At 35.0% G+C, this 20,365-nt stretch overlaps 2 protein-coding genes across 3 annotated transcripts; both read right to left on the bottom strand.

Annotated features, from left to right (window-relative positions):
• Positions 1 to 87: 87 nt before the first annotated feature.
• Positions 88 to 5,977, bottom strand: LOC134280827 (uncharacterized; the record flags this gene model as incomplete). The annotated part of the gene is made up of 9 exons (XM_062763278.1): positions 5,962 to 5,977; positions 4,095 to 4,151; positions 3,056 to 3,182; positions 2,237 to 2,415; positions 1,907 to 2,011; positions 1,220 to 1,358; positions 622 to 812; positions 386 to 518; positions 88 to 284 (listed from the first exon to the last, which is right to left on the bottom strand). Coding segments are annotated over exons 1-9 (1,144 nt in total), but the record flags the coding sequence as incomplete, so codon positions are not given.
• Positions 5,978 to 10,719: 4,742 nt separating this feature from the next.
• Positions 10,720 to 20,365, bottom strand: LOC134280829 (mucin-5AC-like). 2 transcript variants are annotated; one of them, XM_062763282.1, is made up of 15 exons: positions 20,266 to 20,365; positions 20,121 to 20,177; positions 19,600 to 19,726; positions 18,638 to 18,816; positions 18,305 to 18,415; positions 17,636 to 17,774; positions 17,054 to 17,241; positions 16,819 to 16,951; positions 16,516 to 16,715; positions 15,750 to 16,004; positions 14,501 to 14,644; positions 14,309 to 14,362; positions 13,510 to 13,779; positions 12,899 to 13,034; positions 12,578 to 12,802 (listed from the first exon to the last, which is right to left on the bottom strand). In XM_062763282.1, the coding sequence occupies exons 1-15, from the start codon at positions 20,306 to 20,308 to the stop codon at positions 12,628 to 12,630; spliced, it is 2,211 nt and encodes a 736-aa protein (XP_062619266.1). In that variant the 5' UTR covers positions 20,309 to 20,365; the 3' UTR covers positions 12,578 to 12,627. The 2 variants fall into 2 exon arrangements, with proteins under 2 accessions (XP_062619267.1, XP_062619266.1); XM_062763283.1 differs by lacking the exons at positions 12,578 to 12,802; positions 12,899 to 13,034; positions 13,510 to 13,779 and adding exons at positions 10,720 to 11,000; positions 11,972 to 12,131 and having other exon boundaries at positions 20,266 to 20,363.

Below are 20,365 nucleotides of genomic sequence, written 5' to 3'. Positions count from 1 at the left end.
TTATGCGTCTATTAATAGTTTTTTAATACACTTCACTACTTAAGGAAAAAATTGTTCGGCCTACAGAAAAAGGGGAAAATCACATACTGGTGGTAGCCACTGGTGTAAAAAGGGCAATCTGGTCTGGAACCGAGGCCCCGTTACACACCCCATTTTCAGAAACACAACAGAAGGTACAGACAATGTTTTGATCCGTTATTCCGGTGAAGTTCTGGGTCAGACATTCGTGTCGCTTTCTGGTCTTTTCCCACCAAAGCCCTTTACATTCTGCCTCCAAAGCACACCTTGATTCAAATGAAATGGTCTTTAAATCAACCTCGCAAGGAAATTTTATTTCCTTGAATATTTAACAATCCGTTCGAATTTATATTAAGTTTAGATTTACCGTTTGATTACGAGAGTCTCTGGGTGTTTGGCGGTTGTATCGTATCTTACTTCGTTCAGACAATACGATGAAGTTGGGGGACAATTTTCCAACTGAAAATGACTATTTGAATTTCCTGTTATACACTGCTTCACTGAAATAAAAAGAACCAAGAGATAAAATATTTCTTGTCAAGGTCTTAATCATGTTTAAAAATATAGAATTCAAACAGTTGTTGGGATTATACACATGATTACCTTCCTGGGGTTTATCGAATGTAGAGAGATGCTTCGGTATTGGATCCTGGTTACACGGCACCCTGTCGTCGGAATTATCACAGCAGTAGTTACACGCGTTGTCTTCTTGTGGTCCTGTCACATTGCTGCATTTAGGATCACCGAGAGTGTCCACCCAATAGTTCCATTTGCATTCCACTTCATCTGCACATCTTAAGATTTAAAGAATTATTGAAATATTCATCATAGACCGAGTAGGGGAGAAGTGTTTTGAGATTTTGTGCGGTTGATAAACACTTTTTTCACAGATATACTGAGTAGTATTGGGAATCTCAGGTAAAGAGTGTAAATGACCAAGTAATCCAGTATTAACTATTTACATATGCATTCTGAATGAGTAGCATCGCCCCATTTAATATACATTTCTCACAAAAGTCTTATCGATATAATTATATGATTTTTGAAAAGTGCTTTATACAGTATTTTCAAACTTTTGAATTTCAGGATTTCTAGATTTTTTTTCGAACGACATTGAAAAATGGTGATTGAGCACAAAAAAAACTTAAGTGGAAAAAACCTAAAATATTAAAAAAACATAGATTCTCGGGTATAATCTTACTTTTTGACAACAATTTTCCCAGCTCTTGGATCTGAAATTACTGTGTTCATACAGTAATTTTCTCCTTTACTACAATAATGGTTTCTCGCAGGTCCACAACTTAGTCCATTTCCCTCAACACACACTTCGCAAAGTCCTCCTAATGAAGAGCCAGTTACTCATTACAATCAAAAGTCAGCCGTGTAAAACTAAAAAAACCCAGTTATTTAAATGCAATATTTTAATTTTGCAAAAGGTGAGGTTATTTTAAAAGAACTTCCTTGAGTTTGATTGTACAAGTAATTCCACGAGCATTCGTTGGTATTTTCAAAGTACAGCGAAGTACTATGGACATTTGTTAATACTGTCAAAGTACATCGAACGTTAATCTAGAGTGGATGTTGGTGTGGTACATGTTGATGCGTACATGAGTGATATTGGTGATATTCATTTTAATCAAGTTTGGTGATGTTGGAAAGGTTATCACGTACATAGAGTTGGAGTTGATGTTGGTAAAGTATTAACGTACATTCATATGTAGTTGTGGATGATGTTTGTAAGATACTTTCCTACCTCATCTGAACATATTTCCTATCTAAAGCTGGTTGTCAAGGTCTTAGGTAAGTACGTACTGGGAGCTGAGGTATATTATCAAGATAATAACATACTCTAAGCTGAGAATGATTTCTTTCTTAGGTAGCTACATACCTCGTTGTGGAGTTGATGTTGATGGGGGTGTGGTTGTGGTTGATGCTGTTGTTGGGAGAGCCGTGGTTATTACAGTAGGGGTGGTTTTAGGTGTTGTCACGGTAACTATACAGATATATAATTAGGTATTTTTGCTAGGTTTGAGAAAAAATGCACAAATACTTAATAGGATATATATACAGCAGGCCTTTCCACTTTCACTATTACGTGTTGTTGTTTCTGTAACTTTAAGAAATCTCTTTAAATTCAATTCAGCGCTTCATTAAAATTGGCCACTATCAGGCATACATTTGTGTATATAAAACACGTCAGATTCAATTCACAACTTACATGGCGTATGGATATCCTGTATTATATGCTTGTTGCAGTAATTGTCGCGAGGATCACAGTTATACTGTTTACAACAGTCCACACATTCCGTGCCTTCTTGTATATTCCCGGTCCTACAGGCAGGAATCGCTAGGCTGCCCTGGTATTTGTTGGCATCACAGAATGCAGAACTGGCTGATCTAAGTATCAAATTCAGAGAATTCTTAAAATTGTATTTTATTTAATTTAGATACATTTTCGAGTATGAATGTATTTACGGTGTAATTTTTAAAAATCCTAAAACTGCAAAAAAAAAAAAAAAAAAAAAAAAAAAAGAGCTAAAAAAGATAAGTTATTATTAATCGAAAATATGGTATGGGGAAAATTCAGAAATTAAGACCAACGGTCGGTACACTCAATGCCTTGTGGGATGTTCACGGTCAAGCATACAAGAATTGCTATGCTACTATCTTGTACTTGTTAGCTACACAAAACAATAAAGCGTTGTATTTTGATATTTTACCTGGCATGCAAAATTGAACAGTAATAATTGTTTCTGTGTAGCGATTTGTGACAGGCTGCATTTGACTTTTATACCAAAAATCCTTTAGTTTCAAAGAATAATCTAATAGTAATTTTATTATATAAGGGTCTAGTTATATATAATCTGACAATAATTGTTTGATATTCATGCATAAAACATATTCTGTCTCATGAGTTTATTAAATAAATATTTTCAATGTCTGTTTCAATTTTTAAAAATATGAAAATAGTATTAAAAAAAACCAACAGACTCTTGTCATAATTTATTGATTAACGCTATAACATTACTCAAAATACCCTTTTGTCGTAAAGATTCCTGATGAGTTATGCACAATTTTGGTGAAGCAGTAGTCTCCCGTGGTGACGTTATTGCAGTACATCTCAGGATGGAAGCCCGGTCTTTCACAGGTCAGACACACTGAAACTGGTGTAAATGGTTAATTGTTATTGTAAAGTACAAGTGTATTTCATATTTTTGAAAAGAGAAAGAAGGGATAAGTTATTTATTAGAAAAATTGAAGATACATGTATATATATATATATATATATATATATATATATATATATATATATATATATATATATATATATATATATATATATATATATATATATATATATATATATATTCCCCTTAGAATAAAATGAATTTAACGTATCAACTGCACTGTGAAAAGCAAAGAATGCAAAATGATAGAATTGAAAAAAATGCTTGCTATATATTTATTGTGTTAAACACGTTAAAATCGGAGCACAAAAATAAGACGATTTTACGAGATTGCATCAAAATATTTATTTTATGGACATGAGGACAAGAAAACTTCTTTTAGTTTCCTACGCAAGCGCACAATAAAAAGGGAGGAGTTGAGCAGTATAAATATATTCGTATTTACCCAAAGAGTACAGTTTTCTATATGGTAGAATATTTTTTTTATTTTTCATGAAGTTTTCAGAAATCCTTTCTATTTGAAATCATACACGATTCCAAGAGGCTTGCTAAAATTATACTTTAAAAAAAAATTCTGGTTTTTTTTTTTTTTAATAAATAAAATTATGTTTTTAAAAATGTTACTTTGATAAGACTATCGCCATTGCAATTTAAGAGAATCTTTCGCATATACATGTGTAGTTGAGTTAAACTAGACAGTTTAATTTTGATTAGAGGACACTGAAGGCAAATGGACAAAAAAGAAGAAAATAAAAAATTATAATACTCTGGGAATAGCACAGGTGTAATCAGCAATGCACACACACGAAATAATAATGTTCCTATTTTGTCATAAGGTACAAAGCAGTGTTTTGTTCAAATGTACATGCAAATTTGAATCAACCTTACCTCTAGTATTGCAGTGATGAGGTTTAGTATTGAATAAAAATGCCTCAATTTGAAAACCTGGTCAATATAAAAAAAATATTTATCCTCATTCATCCAGAAAAAAAATTACAAAAGGCAAAATTGTGATGCATATTTTCATACTATGCATACTTACATACTATGACAGGTAAAAAAATTCCGTAAAATAATGATATCATTCTGAAGATCAAATATACAACGTTCGTGGCAAAGAGTTTGTTTGCTTGTGCATACAAAATCTTATCGGCGTATACTGCAGATAAGTGTTCGAGTCTTGTGATTCTTGAATTTTTTTTCATTGGACAAATTTTACTGTACAAAACACTGGATTTTTCTTAAATTAAATATATATATATATATATATATATATATATATATAGAAAGCACAAAGAAATTCACTTTTACATGGATACCCACTTCCGCCCCAGCCCGAGGTTGAACTCTCGACCTTCGGAATCTGTCTCCTAGCAGTGCAGGAACAGCGCATTAGACCGCTCGGCTATCTAGGCAAGTCAAAAACTTGCTTTCGATGCCGATGGAATTCTCGCGGCGCTGTCCTACACTACACGGTCATTGAGAATAGAAGTGAGATACAGTTATTTGGACATTCGTTTTAACAGATATATATATATATATATATATATATATATATATATATATATATATATATATATATATATATATATATATATATATATATATATATATGTACGATTGGTACACGTGTTGTGATAACTTCAATAAATTCATGTACATTTTTCGTTTAATGCAATTTACATTTTGTTTTAACGCAATCTTTCGCATTTAAATGCAATTATCGTTGTGTTTAAGCACAATTAAAATAATTTTTTCTCTGAACTGGCTTCGACGAGTTACACGACGCAAGTTGAGAAGAAAAGTATTCATTCAAAGCAGGACGCTGTACTTGCCTTGCACGGCTCTTGAACACCTTGTTTATTTACTGGGGAACTTACCACGTACAGCAAATCCCGTCTACTACTGCACTTCCAAGTTTTCTGACGGTCAGCGTCGTTCACTTGTTCAATTTAAGCTTCCATCTTTGATTTCACGTCACTGCGGGAGTGCTTGTTTTTTTTCTAATACTAGTAGTTTAATATAACTGCTTTCAATTTTTTTTGTAAACCAATTTTTTGAACTTTTTTGCATTAAAACTCTTATTGGGACTATTCATGCATTATCTTGCACCGTGATTATGTGAAAATTGCATTTCTTCCTATTTAAGGATAAAGTGTTTCATTTTGAACATTTGTAATTTCATACGAGATTTTGCCATCAGTATTATTCGATAAATAAGTACACGAGTACTCGAATTTCAAAGGAACACTCGAATTTTGTTCACTGTTTGAAACTTGGATCTTTTAAATAATCATTTAAGTCATGGTAGAACCGTTTAATGATAGTTGCGCCTGTTGTAATTTCATGCAGTTTATATATATACTGGATTCCGAAACTTAAAAATCCTTACAAACAAAGATACGTTGCGGGTTCCAGTAAACGTTCAACCAAGCCTCTTTCGTTACTCCTCATTGAGATATTGACAGTAGTGACGGAAAAACTTCAAAAGTACCGTGCAACAATATATTCAAGAAGTGGTGTGAATCAGATGTAGACTCTATTCATAAGAACTATTACAGCATTGTCAAAGTAGATAACAACGAAGTGTATAACGCCTCTAATGTATCCTTTATAGGTAAAGGTGGAATTGCTTTGTTAATTTACAAATCCTTAGAATATTCATCCAAAGAAATTCAAATCGAATCCAAACAGATTATTGGAGTCGAACTAAAAACAAGCACTGAGAGGTTGTACATATTTGGGGCATATTTACCTGCAGATGGTAACATCAGCTCTTATATGAATATGAACTTAATGTTTTAGAAAGTTTGTATAAATACTACAGTGAATATGGTAATGTGTTAATAGCAGGTGATCTTAACAGCAGTTGTATTAGTTAACTCCATACGAATGTTACAAAATACAATCTTTTCTGTGGGTTTGTTAAACGAAATGATATTGGTATACCCATTGTAGACTTTCAGGTTACGGGTGAACAGTTTTCTTTTATGCCAAAATGTACTATGTTAGATTATGTCTTATTTAGCAAACGCTTAATTGACAAACTTTCGATGTACAAAATATATTATGAGGGTTCACTGCCAATTACTTCAGATCATCTCCCTGTACTGGCAAAGTTAGATATCCAATGCTCTCAACATTCCTTACTTTTGTCTAAAGCAAGATTACCTGCATGGCATAAGGCAACATCTGATGCTATTATGAATTATAAAGCCCACGTAAATGAAGCTATGGAGAGCCTAATGCATCAAGATCTACAAACTGTGACCGAAACAGATATATTTGTAAATAATATTGTCGACATTCTCTTGGACTCGGCAAAAAGTAACATACCGCATTCAGGCCTCAATCCGCATACACGAACAGGTTGGACAAAAGAAGTTAAGGATCTGCACACCGACGAACGCAGACTGTGCCGTATTTGGATTGCAGAAGGAAGACCGAGGGGAATGATCCACAATTCATACAGGAACTATAAGCGTGCCAAGAGACAATTCCGTACTGCCCTGGACTTGGAGTACGAACGGCACATGAAAGACGTCTATCATGATCTTGACTCCGCAGCTGAGTGTGACATTCGTCTTTTTTGGAAGCTGGTGAAGAGGCAAAAAAGGAGAACATCGCGGACCTACCCCGAAATACATGGAGAAGATGGAACTATTTATGATGACCCTGTGGGTGTAGCTGAAGCCTTTGCAAGATACTACAAACAAATTTACATCCCGTCAGAAGACGATGCATGTGATGAAGGATTCCGAATGTATATTGAGAACAGCTATAAGCACATTGAAGAAGAATGTTCAAAGATGTCTGGAGATATCCCCGGTGGTCCTAATACTGCAGAAGAAATTTCACTTCTAGTTAGCCAACTCAAATGAAGAAAAGCTCCGGGTCCTGACCAAATAACATACGAACACATAATTTTCGGTGGGAGCAAGTTATGTCAATGTCTTGCAAAAGTTTTTGATGCTGCAATACTACATAGGAAGATACCTCATGCCTGGAAGCAAAGATTTATAGTTCCCTTATACAAAGGAGGAGACAAACCTAAAACATCTCCAAATAGCTTCAGACCGGTTGCCTTACTGTCATGCTTTCTAAAAATCTTTGAAAGCATAATTAACCTTAGAATTAAGAACCATATCCCTTGTAACCTTTCCTTTCCTAATAAGCAACAACAATGGTTTCAAGAAAAATTAGACTGTTTAACCGCTTCATTTAATTTACAAGAAACCATATATTATTATTTGGAACAAGAAGTAATGTTTATGTAAGTTTCTTAGATAGCTCAAAAGCATTCGATACTGTATGGAGACATGGTTTCCTTTACAAGTTGTACAATTTAGGTGTAACGGACAGACTTTGGTCTATTATTAATGATTGTCATTATAAAACTTCAAGTGCTGTAATTGTTAACCAAACACAGTCTCGATGGTTCTCTGTTCAACAAGGTGTTAGACAGGGTGGTGTATTGTCTGCATTTTTGTACTTAGTAATTATTGATGAATTGATTAATACCTTAGAACAATCATCAGCATGTACGAAATTACTCAATGTTGCTAGCAATTGTCCCTCACTGGCAGATAACATTTCATGTATAGGCTTAACACCTAACTCTCTACAAATCATGCTAAATAACGCATTTGAATATTCCCGAAAATGGCGCTTTAAATTCAACGCATCCAAATCCTGTATTCTTCGATTCCGAGCCAAAGGCAATAAAGTTAACCAGCAACACTTTTGGACTTTAGGTGATGTTCCTATTCCATGTCTGGATTCCTGCAACCACTTAGGAATAATTCTTAACCGAAACTGTTCCTTAACAGACCGAATAAATGCCGCCTGCAGGAAAGGAAGAAACTCCTTTTATGCTCTCACAGACATTGGATCTCCTTACCTTAATCCTCTAACCTTAGTCCATCTTTACAAATCGGTGATCCTGCCATCTGTATTGTACGGCTGCGAACTGTGGAATAACTTGTCAGTAACAGATTCCCAACGCCTTCATGTTTTCCAACATTCTATATGTAAGTCCTCATAGAATCTTCCACGCCAAAATAGACCCGATATCTGTGAAAGCCTCTTCAACGTCCTTCCAATAAATGCCGAGATAGACGTAAGGAAACTCTTGTTCTTTGGACGTCTTTGCCGTATGAACTGCAATAGTTTACCAAAGAAAATATTTTTAGTTCGTCTATTTTCCTTCTTTGCTAACCTTAGCAATTGCCAACAAGGATTTGTTCCAGATGCCATTAACTTACTGTGTGCATATGATCTTCTTCATATCTTGTACGAGTGGGTATCTGACGGCATTTTTCCTTCCAAGATAACTTGGAGAAACATTGTAAGATCTTCAACCAGCAGAAAACAGAAGGAGCTTAGACAATGTCGTATGGCGAACAACACTGATTTTCTAGGTTTCTTGCAGTCTTCAGTGATAACGACCCATCTTCCTTCTGGCGAACACCTAAGAATTGCTATGAAATTCGTTTATACAAATTCATATGCAAACTCCTTTCTGACCCGCCGCGTGACTTAGTGGATATCTGTCAATTCTGTGGGACTGCATTCCGTGATCTGTTTGTCCATGTTAGCTGTTCGTGCCCCATCACTTCGGATATCCGGAACAACTGGTGGAATGACATCATAAACTCCTTCTGTATTGAACTTTCAGCTGAACTATATGCGCTCACCGAAGAAGATCTGTATGTCGTACTCCTTGGTCGCGCTCCAAGCACCAGGATAGCAGAACATGACGTTGAAAATTTCCATGTAAGGAACTTCCGACTTATACGAGATGCATCGGCACAGTACTACAGGGCGATGCATCAAAAATGCCAGTAGGGGACAATTGACAAATTTCCTCTTGTATGAAGTAATACGTTGTATATAATCATCAACTATTTTTTTCACTTTCGTTTTCTTTTTGTTTGATTTTTTTTTCTTCTTCTAACTTTGTACATGTATATTGATTAATTGATTTTGATCTGATTGTGAAATAATCTCATAATATGAGGAAATAAAGATTGAATGAATGAATAACAGTTTAAAAACTTTCGACTTTTCAACCTTATACACAGCCACTTCCCACGATAAATTAAAGTCCAGGCTTTTTGATATCATTGACAGCTTCTTTTTCAATAAAAATGGACATCGTAAATTTACTTACGTGGTCATGGTCATTTGCAAAATTATTTTGCAAAAAAAAAACATTCTTATTGCACACACAAGTACTCTGAAGTTGACATCAAAGATATGCTTGAGTTTCTGATTGACAATATCTATGTGGTTTTTGGAGACCAGGTTTTCAAACAATCTATTGGAATTCCCATGGGTACCAATTGCGCTCCATTATAAGCAGACCTTTATTTATATTCATATGAAGCAGCATTTGTGCAAAATCTTATGCGTGAAAAGAAGAAAACACTTGCTGTGGCCTTCAACTCGACATTTAGATATATCGACGACGTATTGTCAATTAACAATGGTTATTTCTATTCCTACGTGGATACGATAAATCCTGGTGAGCTTGAGCTAAAAAATACCACTAAGTTTGGCACATCTGCTTCATACTTGGATATTTTACTTGAAGAAAAACGTTAATGGTATTTTCTATCGTCAACTTCCCTTACTTATGCAGCAATATACCTTCATCACCTGCATACGGAGTATATATATATATATATCTCAGTTGATTGTCTACGCAAAACATGCTCTACGTATGAACAATTAAAAGCATGCTCTACGTATTAACAATTTCTAATTGACGAGGTCAACTTTTGACAAGCAAGTTGATGAAACAAGAATATCAGCAGTCCCGTTTAAAGCCATCATTTCGTAAATTCTATGGTCGATACAATGACCTAGTCAGCAAATACAAGCTATCACTGAGTCCAATGCTGACTGACGTTTTTCATACTTATTGTTAATCCATTATTTATACACTGAATTGACGACGGATTTTTCCGTTATTTCCCGATCATGACCAGGAACACACGGCGAGTGTGACCGGTCAGCGGGGGATGATCCATGGCACCTGATCCCACCTCTGATGTTTCGGAGGTCCGTGTTTGCTCTGCTCTTATTTTGTATCGTTTTATGGACCTTGAGATTGAATACTGTACGTTATCTCTATATCCTTCATATATGGTTGCCAGGAGAACAGTAAAAAAAACGCCAAAAGTTAAGGAAGCCACTGAAGGGGAGCTTGCATTTCACAATTCAGCTTCAAAATATATGTATTATTTTTATTGACTGCCTGATTTTGTTATTAGATAAAAATTATCCAAGATTTTCAAAATATTGTTTCACAGTGAAACTGTTTTATTAAGTACTTGGAAAGAGTTTTTGAATATCCAATCGACGTATGAAAGCCACATTGAATATGATTCAGCTGTAATCTACTAGAAAATTTATTAGCAAATTATCCACATCGTTTTAGTAAGGAATTGGTCTGAATATCGTTTTAGTATGGAATTGGTCTGATTGATGTCAAATTGTTTAAACCTTGAATAAAATTTATTAACCTTTAAAACCAAACATACATACAGAATAAAATGGCGGGAAAACATGTGCAATAAAGCTTTGACATCGTCCTTGTATTATCTATAACTTGCTTTAGCATAGAATGTCGAACTTTCAGGCAAAAGACCACTGTTGCAGGAATCGGACGTACAACAGAAGTGACAGGAGAATGCACCACTGACTGGGACATTAGGGTAACCCGTACAATGGTCCTGGTCCGAAGTCTGAGACAACCACTCGTTCCTACACGTCTGTTCATCGACACAGCTGCAAAAATGCAGTTGTTAATTTGACATTTATAAGTCGTTTTCCTTTACTATAAAATATCCAAACAAACACTAGCTAGTAAATGTGTTTGACTTCATGATGTCTATTTTGCAAGTTAAATTGGATAAGTTTAATTTACGCATATATCAAGTTGAACATCGTAAATTGATAAAATGTGGTCAAAACATCAAAATGAAAAAAAAATTATGTAGCAAACAGTATATAGGGAACTTATACTGCCTCGCCAGTGAGCTAGTTTTTCTGGTGATGCGGTAGAGTCTCTCTCTATTTCAGGCAAGTTAAGCAACGGCGAGCCTGTTTAACCCTTGGATGGGTGACCGCTTCACGTTACAAAATTGGTGGCAGCGTAGTGACTCTGGGTGTCTGGTGTCCTGCTACAGGAAGTCTTAAAGCTAGGACTTAGTGTCCATATACAGACTTCGTGTCTGTGGACGGCAGGGGTTGCCGTATCTGAAGTCAGGTTTCGACCTACTTCAGGAAGCTCTAAGACTTGGACTTCGTGTCCAGGTACGGACTTCGTGTCCGGGAACGGTATTGGTTGCTGTAGCTGAAGAGGTCCAGATACTCAGAGAGAACTCATGCTAAGCTTCGGGTCGAAGCTTCCCTGAGCGGGGGGAAGTGTAGCGAACAGTATATAGGGAACTTATACTGCCTCGCCAGTGAGCTAGCTTTTCTGGTGATGCGGTAGAGTGTCTCTCTATTTCAGGCAAGTTAAGCAACGGCGAGCCTGTTTAACCCTTGGATGGGTGACCGCTTCACGTTACACTTAACAACACATTTTTTAAAAAAATTAAATAGACCGTTTCACGGTAACTGCGGTACTGCTTTTTTGCAGGAGGCAAAATGATATACTTTTCAAATTGGTGCAAAAGTTTGGTACCGCAGTTATCGTAAGGAGCTAATATGAACAAAAACCCCCCAGTAAAGATGTAATCTCTTCGAATTCCTACCGTTTGAAGATCATTTCATTGTTATTTTCGTCGTGAACGATGTCTGTCATACAGAAATCCTTGCCCACAGGGCATGACACAGATGCTCCTAGAAATATGGACCTGGTATCACAAGGACTTTTGCTACTGCCGTCCCCGCATACTTTACATTGTCTTCTTTCTACAGAGATATACACAGAGGATTTCTCAGCCAAATTATAAATTCAGCTTAAAACATTTATTTTTTAAAACACAATCAAAGAATCACGAATAAGATGTAAAAGAAGTGGTAATTATAGTTGACCATATCACTAAAAAAATCAGCAAAAAAAAAAAGAAAAGAAAAGTAACTGTTGTATGTATGCTAAGATAAATAATAATTTATCTCTATGTGTGCCTATTTTGCCAAGATACAAACAACAGGATACATATGAAATGATTGACAAACAGTTCACATCTACCACGTTTTTTGTTCAATACCAAACGACGAATATACATGGTTTGTTGTTTTTTTTAGCTTAATTAGGAATAGAACAAGGTCTTATGGTATATCTTAGTTTTACCAAGAACCACATTAATTCATATATCATAAAGAAAAGGTATTCAAAGAAACTAGGACGAATACTCTTTTAAAGTTTTATTGGTAACCCTATTCCAAATACAAATAAAAAGTGATTTCATTGGGTGTAGAGATCACGTGGCACTAAGTTTTTGTTACACAGTGGCGTAGTACAGCAATAGGAGCAGGTAAACTGCTGCAGAACAACAGCCGTGGGGTCATATCCCGCGCACTCCGAGCGACCAGACGAACCAAGCCACCAGCTTTGTACACACTCTGTTTTAGACGCGCATCTAATGAAAAATGGAAAATAATGAATCGTCATACAATTTATTTATCGACTTTCAAGATTTTCTAAAATTTAATTCGTTATTGATTGTTTTGCTTACTTTCTGTTTACAGTTCTGGTGCCGTCAGCGTTGTTGGTGACGTCATTGATACAGAAAGGTTTGTCAGACGAACATCTATGTGAGTTGTACAGATTTTCACATATTGAAACAGGCCCCGTACAAACATAGCACTCACCTGTTAATATTTACGATATACTGTTGATTTTATAATGTAATTAAATGTTTGAAATTTACATGTATGTAGTTAACATATCTTAGATAAGAAAATCTCCAAACTAATAAAAAGTTCTAAGGTTAAAATTGAATTGCATACAAGAGGAATTTCTTATTGTAATATCTTTTGTGATATCAGAAAAATTTTGTAGAACTCAAATACATAACATCCTTTGCAATGCTTTTAGACAAAACTTCTGTAGTTAAGATTAAATCATGTTTGAGTTGCATTATTTTATTATTTTATTTAAAATTTTTATAATTACCGGTAGATGCTATTCAATTTAAAAAGAAGAGAAACAACTCCATTGAAATAAAATAACCCAAGATTTCTATTTCCTGGTTCAAAAATACAATTTTGTGCAAAATTTTAATCAATTAACATCAGTTTTTAAAAATAGTTACGATAATGTTGTTAATAGTTATAATTGCCTTACGAGCTGGAGGCAGTGTGGTAGTTGTTGGCAGCGTCGATGCTGTTGTGGATTTCATTGTTGATGCTGTCGCAACTTTAGTTGTTGTTGTTTTCTGTGACAACACAGTAGATATTATTGTTGTCGCTAATTGGGTCGTAGAGGGCAATTTAGTTGTAGTTGTCGTTGGTGAAGTTCTCTTTGTTGTTGTTTTTGTCGTTATTTCTGCTGTTGTTCTCTGGGATGTTGAAGAAGACATTGTAGCTGATTTTGATAAGTCCTTTGTTGTTTTCACTGTGATTGAAATATAATGTTAAATAAATGCCCAAGTGAATTTCAATTCAAAACATTAAATTAACAGAGAAATCAACACATGCAAACGAATTTTAAAATGTACTTGTTTACAAACTTTAATTTTTAAAAACCTACTTTTTGATTTTTTTTTTCTTTCTTCCGTTTCTTCTTTTAATACCCACGTTTGTGCGCGTTCCTCTTTTCAAAAGGCCGAAATATTATTTTCAGAAGAATACCCCGGGTATATTGCGTACAATGTATGGTTACATACTTTCAATAACCAAAAACCTTCATACATATTGAGCTTTTTTATCACAAGACTATAGGAAGCACATACAAACACTTCTGTCCATTTGCAGTGTTCATTTCTACTTATAAAAACATCGATTATTACGGTAGTATTTCAGGTAACTAATGTTTTCAACGCAATTTTGAAATGCATAAATATGTAAATGTAGAATATTTTTCAACAAGTGTAAAAAAGAAGAAAAAGAAATGTTTGTACTTATTACAGTATTAAATGACTTACTTGGAGGAGGAGTTGTGGGAGGAGGTAAAGTCGTCTTTAGTACATAGTCACAGTCTAGGAGGAAAATCAGATAATTCATATTAACAAATATGTAATTTTGTTTATTTTAGACCTGCCACATCATCTTTGCGAAGTTTGCCATAACTGTTGTCATTTTTTTTGGGGGGGGGGACAATCGTAATTATTACTTACATTTATCACAAAGGTTACAAGTTTTGGGACAGAATTTGATGTCTTCGCTATCGGGGTTATACTGCAGATGTGTACACAATCCAAATGTCGACAAAGAATCACAGTGTGCTTTAGGGTCGTCTTCACATACAACTGATCCGTTCCCTACAGCACGAAAAACAAGTAAAGGGGCTTAAAATGAATATAAAAAGAATTCATATACAGGTAACTCTCGATACCTCGAAGTCCGCGAGAGATCAAGAGTTCGAGATTTCAAGTCCGGAATTTTCCGGGTTTGTCGACCGGTTTTGAAATTAGTCTTACCGGATGTAATAATTTTCATGCAGTGCTAACATTTATACGTGGTGTTTATAAAACAACGCTATGTTTTCGTATTGTAGATAAATATTTATCAAATTGAGTAAATAAAAAATGTACTTATTCACTACATGTTTATTTATTTATTCTTTTTGATACGGACGTCTAACTACGCATTCGTTATATGAAAACGACATTTTACAGCGTCGTACACAGCACTGACTACTGCAAACATGAATGATCATTAAACGTTGAACGAAGTTCTGTAAGTATTTGTGCAACAAAAGTCATAATTCTGACATTGTCTCTGTTTCTGCATTTTCATATTTCCTTAAACTGACTCGAAATAAAAATTAAACTGTTTAGTTTTTCGTCTTGTATTAAATTTTCTATTTTTCATTGACACCGTTTCTCCGAATTATCGTAAGACAGATGATCATGGTTGATGGTAATCATTTTAATAGCATATAACGTTAGGCAACATATGATTAATTATAAATCAATTATCCTAGCAGTATAAGTGTCAGTTACCTGAATAAACATCCCGTTTCTCGAGACCCGCGTCTTCTGCCTGGGGCCATTTAAATGTCCAGGTCAAGTCGCTAATTATGTAACATTGTATACACATAGCCACTTCGAGGTTTCAAGGGTAAATTCCAATAGAATATGCATAGCGGGACTGCATTTTGACTTCGAGGTATCAAGGGTTTCGAGAGATCAAGAGTTCGAGAAATCAAGAGTAAATTTGCTTAGTTATATAGGGAAAAAAATCGGGACCGGAGACTCACTTCGAGCGATCAAGAACTTCGAGAGATCGAAGTTCGAGCCATCAAGAGTTACCTTTATCACTCTACTCTCAGTACAAGTTGTTTTTAATAACATGCAAAATTATGTTTCTTAGTGCTTTGTTTACAAAATTCCATTTACTACTCCATTTCTGCCTACTACTCACCAGAACACGTGATCGGAGCTGGTGTGGTTGTAGTTGTTGGAGTGGTAGTTGTAGTTGGCAATGTGGTTGTCGTGGTTGGCAATGTGGTTGTAGTTGATGGCAATGTGGTGGTCGTTGTGGCGGTACTTGTAGGTATTGTGTCTGTGTGATGATGACCGTGGTTTGTATGGTTGTGTGTGTCATGGTGTCCGTGGTCGTGTCTTGTTGTTTGTACAGTACTTGTTGTCGTCGTCGGTCTTGTTGTTGTGGGATTACCTTAGAAATGAAAATCTGCATGTCTATCCTTGTTCGTGTTATTTCATATCTTCAAGCAATTTTTATTATCTGAATTGTTTGTTCATACCATTTAAATAATCCTTTTTCTTTTAGAAATAGATACAAAAAACCATACACGTTGATTTAGATGTAAAATCAGTTGTAAAATCACATATTTTCGTGGGGTTAAATTTTCGAGGTTTAAGGAAAAACATCTTGGTTTGTAGGGACTTAATTTCGTGGATGGAGAATGTTTTAGTAGAAATGTACATGAAATTTTAGATTTCGTGGTGGTAATCAATCCATGGGTCTCTCCATGCCTCGAGAACAAAGAAAAATACCCCCCCCCCCGACAAAAATTAGTGATTTCACAGTAAGTACATTGTTTTATGTTATTATTCAGCTATTGGTTATTGAGTCCAACCTTGCACTGACCATGTATTCACTTAATATATACTACATTCCTAATAAGAAAATTGTTCGACCTACAGAAAAAGTGGATAATCATTACTTGTGGTAGTAACTGGTGTAAATAGGGCAATCTGGTCTGGAACCGAGGCTCCGTTACACGCTCCATTGTTCTCAGACACACAACAGAAGGTACAGACAATGTTTTGGTCCGGTATTCCGGTGAAGTTCTGGGTCAAACATTCGTGTCGCTTTCTGGTCTTTTCCCACCAAAGCCCTTTACATTCTGCCTCCAAAGCACACCTTGATTTCAAACGAAATGTTGTTTAAAACAACCTCGTAAGGATATTCAATTTCTTTGAATATTTGTTCGAATTTATATTGCGATGTAAGAGTATAGATTTACCGTTTGATTACAAGGGTTTCTGGATGTTTGGCGGTTGTATCGTATCTTACTTCGTTCAGACAATACGATGAAGTTGGGGGACAATTATCCAACTGAAAATGACTATCTGAATGTCCAATTATACACTGCTTCACTGAAATAAAAAGTTCCAAGAGATAAAATCTTTCTTGTCAAGGGCTCTATTATATTTAAAAATATGGAATTCAAACAGTTGTTGGATTATACACATGACTACCTTCCTGAGGTTTATCGAATGTAGAGAGATGTTTTGGTATTGGGTCCTGGTTACACGGCACACTGTCGGAATTGTCACAACAATAGTTACAAGCGTTGTCTTCTTGTGGTCCGGTCACATTGCTGCATTTAGGATCTCCCAGCGTGTCCACCCAATAGTTCCATTTGCATTCCACTTCATCTGCACATCTTAAGAGGGAATTAAAAGATATATTGAAATATTCTTCACAGACCAAGTAGGGGCAATTTCTTTGGGATAAATAAGTTGGGATAAGAAAGACATCTTTTTACAAAAATGTTAGTATTTCAGGTAAAGTTTCATGAAGATTTTTAAGCATTCTTAGGGATAAGCATCACCCACTTTGTTATGCTTTTCACACAAACGTCTTATCGATATGGTTTTTGAAAAGTACTTAATAACGATATTTTCAAACTCTGGAATTTCATGAATATTTTAATTTTATCGATCCGTGTCTGATGCATTAAAGGACAGAGAAAAATATTTATTGGGTATCCAAAAAAATCTAAAGAGTAAAAGATTTCAACAATTTAAAAACCATAGAGTCTTGATGATAAATCTTACTTTTTGACAACAATTTTCCCAGCTCTTGGATCTGAAATTACTGTGTTCATACAGTAATTTTCTCCTTTACTACAATAATGGTTGCTTGTAGGCCCACAACTTTGTCCATTTCCCTCAACACACACTTGGCACATCCCTCCTAATGAAAAGCAAGTTACGCATTACATTCAAAAGTCAACTGTCAAAGGCTGAAAAAACACTAACAAATGCGATAGTTTTTGCAACAGGTGAGGATATTCAAAAAACTGTTCGTTGAAATTTTCAAGGTACATTTAAGTACCATGAGCATTCGTTGATACTGTCAAAATACATACGAACCTTTGTCTAGAGTAGATATTGATGTGGTACATGTAGATACGTACCTCGAACTAAGGTGTTCGCTATTGGTGAGATATTTATATAAATCAGGATTAGTGAATTTGGAAAGGCTATCACGTACATAGAGCTGGATTTGATGTTCATTAAGTAGTAGTAGTAGTAAGGTATATGTAGTTGTGGATGATGATTGTTAGATACTAATTTACCTCAAGCCTATGTGAATTTTTGAACATAATTCCTATCTAAAGCTGGTTGTCATGGTATAAGGTAAAACGTAGTTGGAGCTGAGGTATTATAGGAAGTTAATAATGTACCCGAAGCTGAGAATGATTTTTTTAAATAGCTACGTACCTCGTTGTGGAGTTGATGTTGATGTTGATGGGGGTGTGGTTGTGGTTGTTTCTGTTGTTGGGAGAGCAGTGGTGATTACAGTAGGCGTGGTTTTAGGCGTTGTCACGGTAACTATACAGAGATATAATTAGTTATCAAAAAGATGTTCTATGTGATATCCTTTAGTTATTTGCGGCTCTTTTTTTTGCTAGGTATGAGAAAAAAATGCACAATCACTTAATAGGATATATATACAGCAGTCCTTTCCACTTTCACTATTGTTGTTGTTTCTGTAACTTTAAGAAATCCCTTTATTATGCTTATAAAACACTACAGATACACTTGACTGCTTACATGGCATATGAATATCCTGTATTATATGCTTGTTGCAGTAATTGTCGTGAGGATCACAGTTATATTGTTTACAACAGTCCACACATTCCGTGCCTTCTTGTATATTCCCGGTCCTACAGGCAGGAATCGCTAGGCTCCCCTGGTATTTGTTAGCATCACAGAATGCAGAACTGGCTGATCTAAGTATTAAATTTAGAGAATTCTTGAATTTGCTTTTCTTATTTTTATTTAGATATATGTATTTACGACGTACTTTTTAAAAATCCTTAAACTGCAACAAAACAACTTCTTTTTAAAACACCAGAAAAAGAAAGTTTTTTAATCAAAATTTCGGGAAAGCCTCATGCGTGAATGAGTCGACATTTTAATCGAAAAGACATTAATGGTAATCTAACAACCAAGGTTTATGATAAACCTGATGACTTTAACTTTCTAATCTTTAATTTCCCTTACTTATGCATCATACCTTCATCACCAGCATACGGGGTTTATATCTCTCAGTTGATTCAATACGCAAGGACATGCTCTACGAATGAACAATTTTTTTTAAAACGAGGTACGCTATTGACAAACAAGTTGCTGAAGCAAGAATATCAGCAGTCTCGTTTAAAGTCATTTTTTTTGTAAGTTCTATGGTTGATAAAATGACCTTTTCAGCTAATGCAATTTATCATTGAGTCAAATGCTGACTGACATTTTTCACACTAATTGTTAGGCGTTATTGACACACTGAATTGTCGACGGATTTTTTCGTTATTTCCAGATCATGACAAAGAACACACGGTTGGTGTGACCGGTCGTCAGGGGATGCTCATTTCTCCATGGCACCTGATCTGATGTTTTGGGGGTCCGTATTTGCTCTGCTTCTATTTTGTATTGCTAATAAAATGGACATTTCAGCTTGAATAATATTTACAATGTATTATCTTCATAAATTTCATTCATGGTCCTTATCTACATACCCCTTAACAGTGAAGATTCCTGATGAGTTATGCACAATTTTGGTGAAACAGTAGTCTCCCCTGGTGACGTTATTGCAGTACATCTCAGGGTAGAATCCTGGTCTTTCACAAGTCAAACATATTGAGACTAAAATTAGATTTTTTCACATTTAAGATATTTAATTCTTCTCATGTTTTATCTTGAGTGCGAAAAATATATATGTACATATTTTTTGCTGTTTTAGAAAAAGAATATCGTTCAAATAATGTATTTCTTTTTAATATGATAATGGATCGTCAATATTCTTTTTACCATTTTTGGTAAAAAGTGACACTGAAATATTTGATTTCCGCGTCGACTACTAGCATTGTACTAGTTGACACAGAAGGTACTTGTAAAGATAATATGGATAATATAATACAGTAAATGGTCAGAAACAAAGATAAAGGAAAATATCGAAAGACATAAATTAGTGAATACGACACAAGTATTAAAGTTAGAACTAGTTGTATATATGTTGAAACTGAAAATTAAAAATTACCTCTTGTGATGCACTGGTGGGGTTTCGTATTAAATAAAAATGCTTCAAGCTGTGAACCTGGTCAGAAATAAACAAAGAATTATTATGGAAAATATAGAAAATGTTACTCTTCACAAAGGGTTTTTCAATCCTTAAAAATACTCACAAACTACTAAAAGTAGGATTTTCCCATAAAATGTTGTCAACATCGTTGGTGGTTTTTTAAAACTAATAATGTACTAAATAACTGATCGGCAGTGTACTCA

Source organism: Saccostrea cucullata, unplaced genomic scaffold (assembly GCF_032062105.1).
Source record: "Saccostrea cucullata isolate Sc308-1 unplaced genomic scaffold, CSIRO_AGI_Scuc_v1 ctg12101, whole genome shotgun sequence".
Classification (NCBI taxonomy): domain Eukaryota; kingdom Metazoa; phylum Mollusca; class Bivalvia; order Ostreida; family Ostreidae; genus Saccostrea; species Saccostrea cuccullata.
This window is presented reverse-complemented; position numbering and strand designations above follow the sequence as displayed.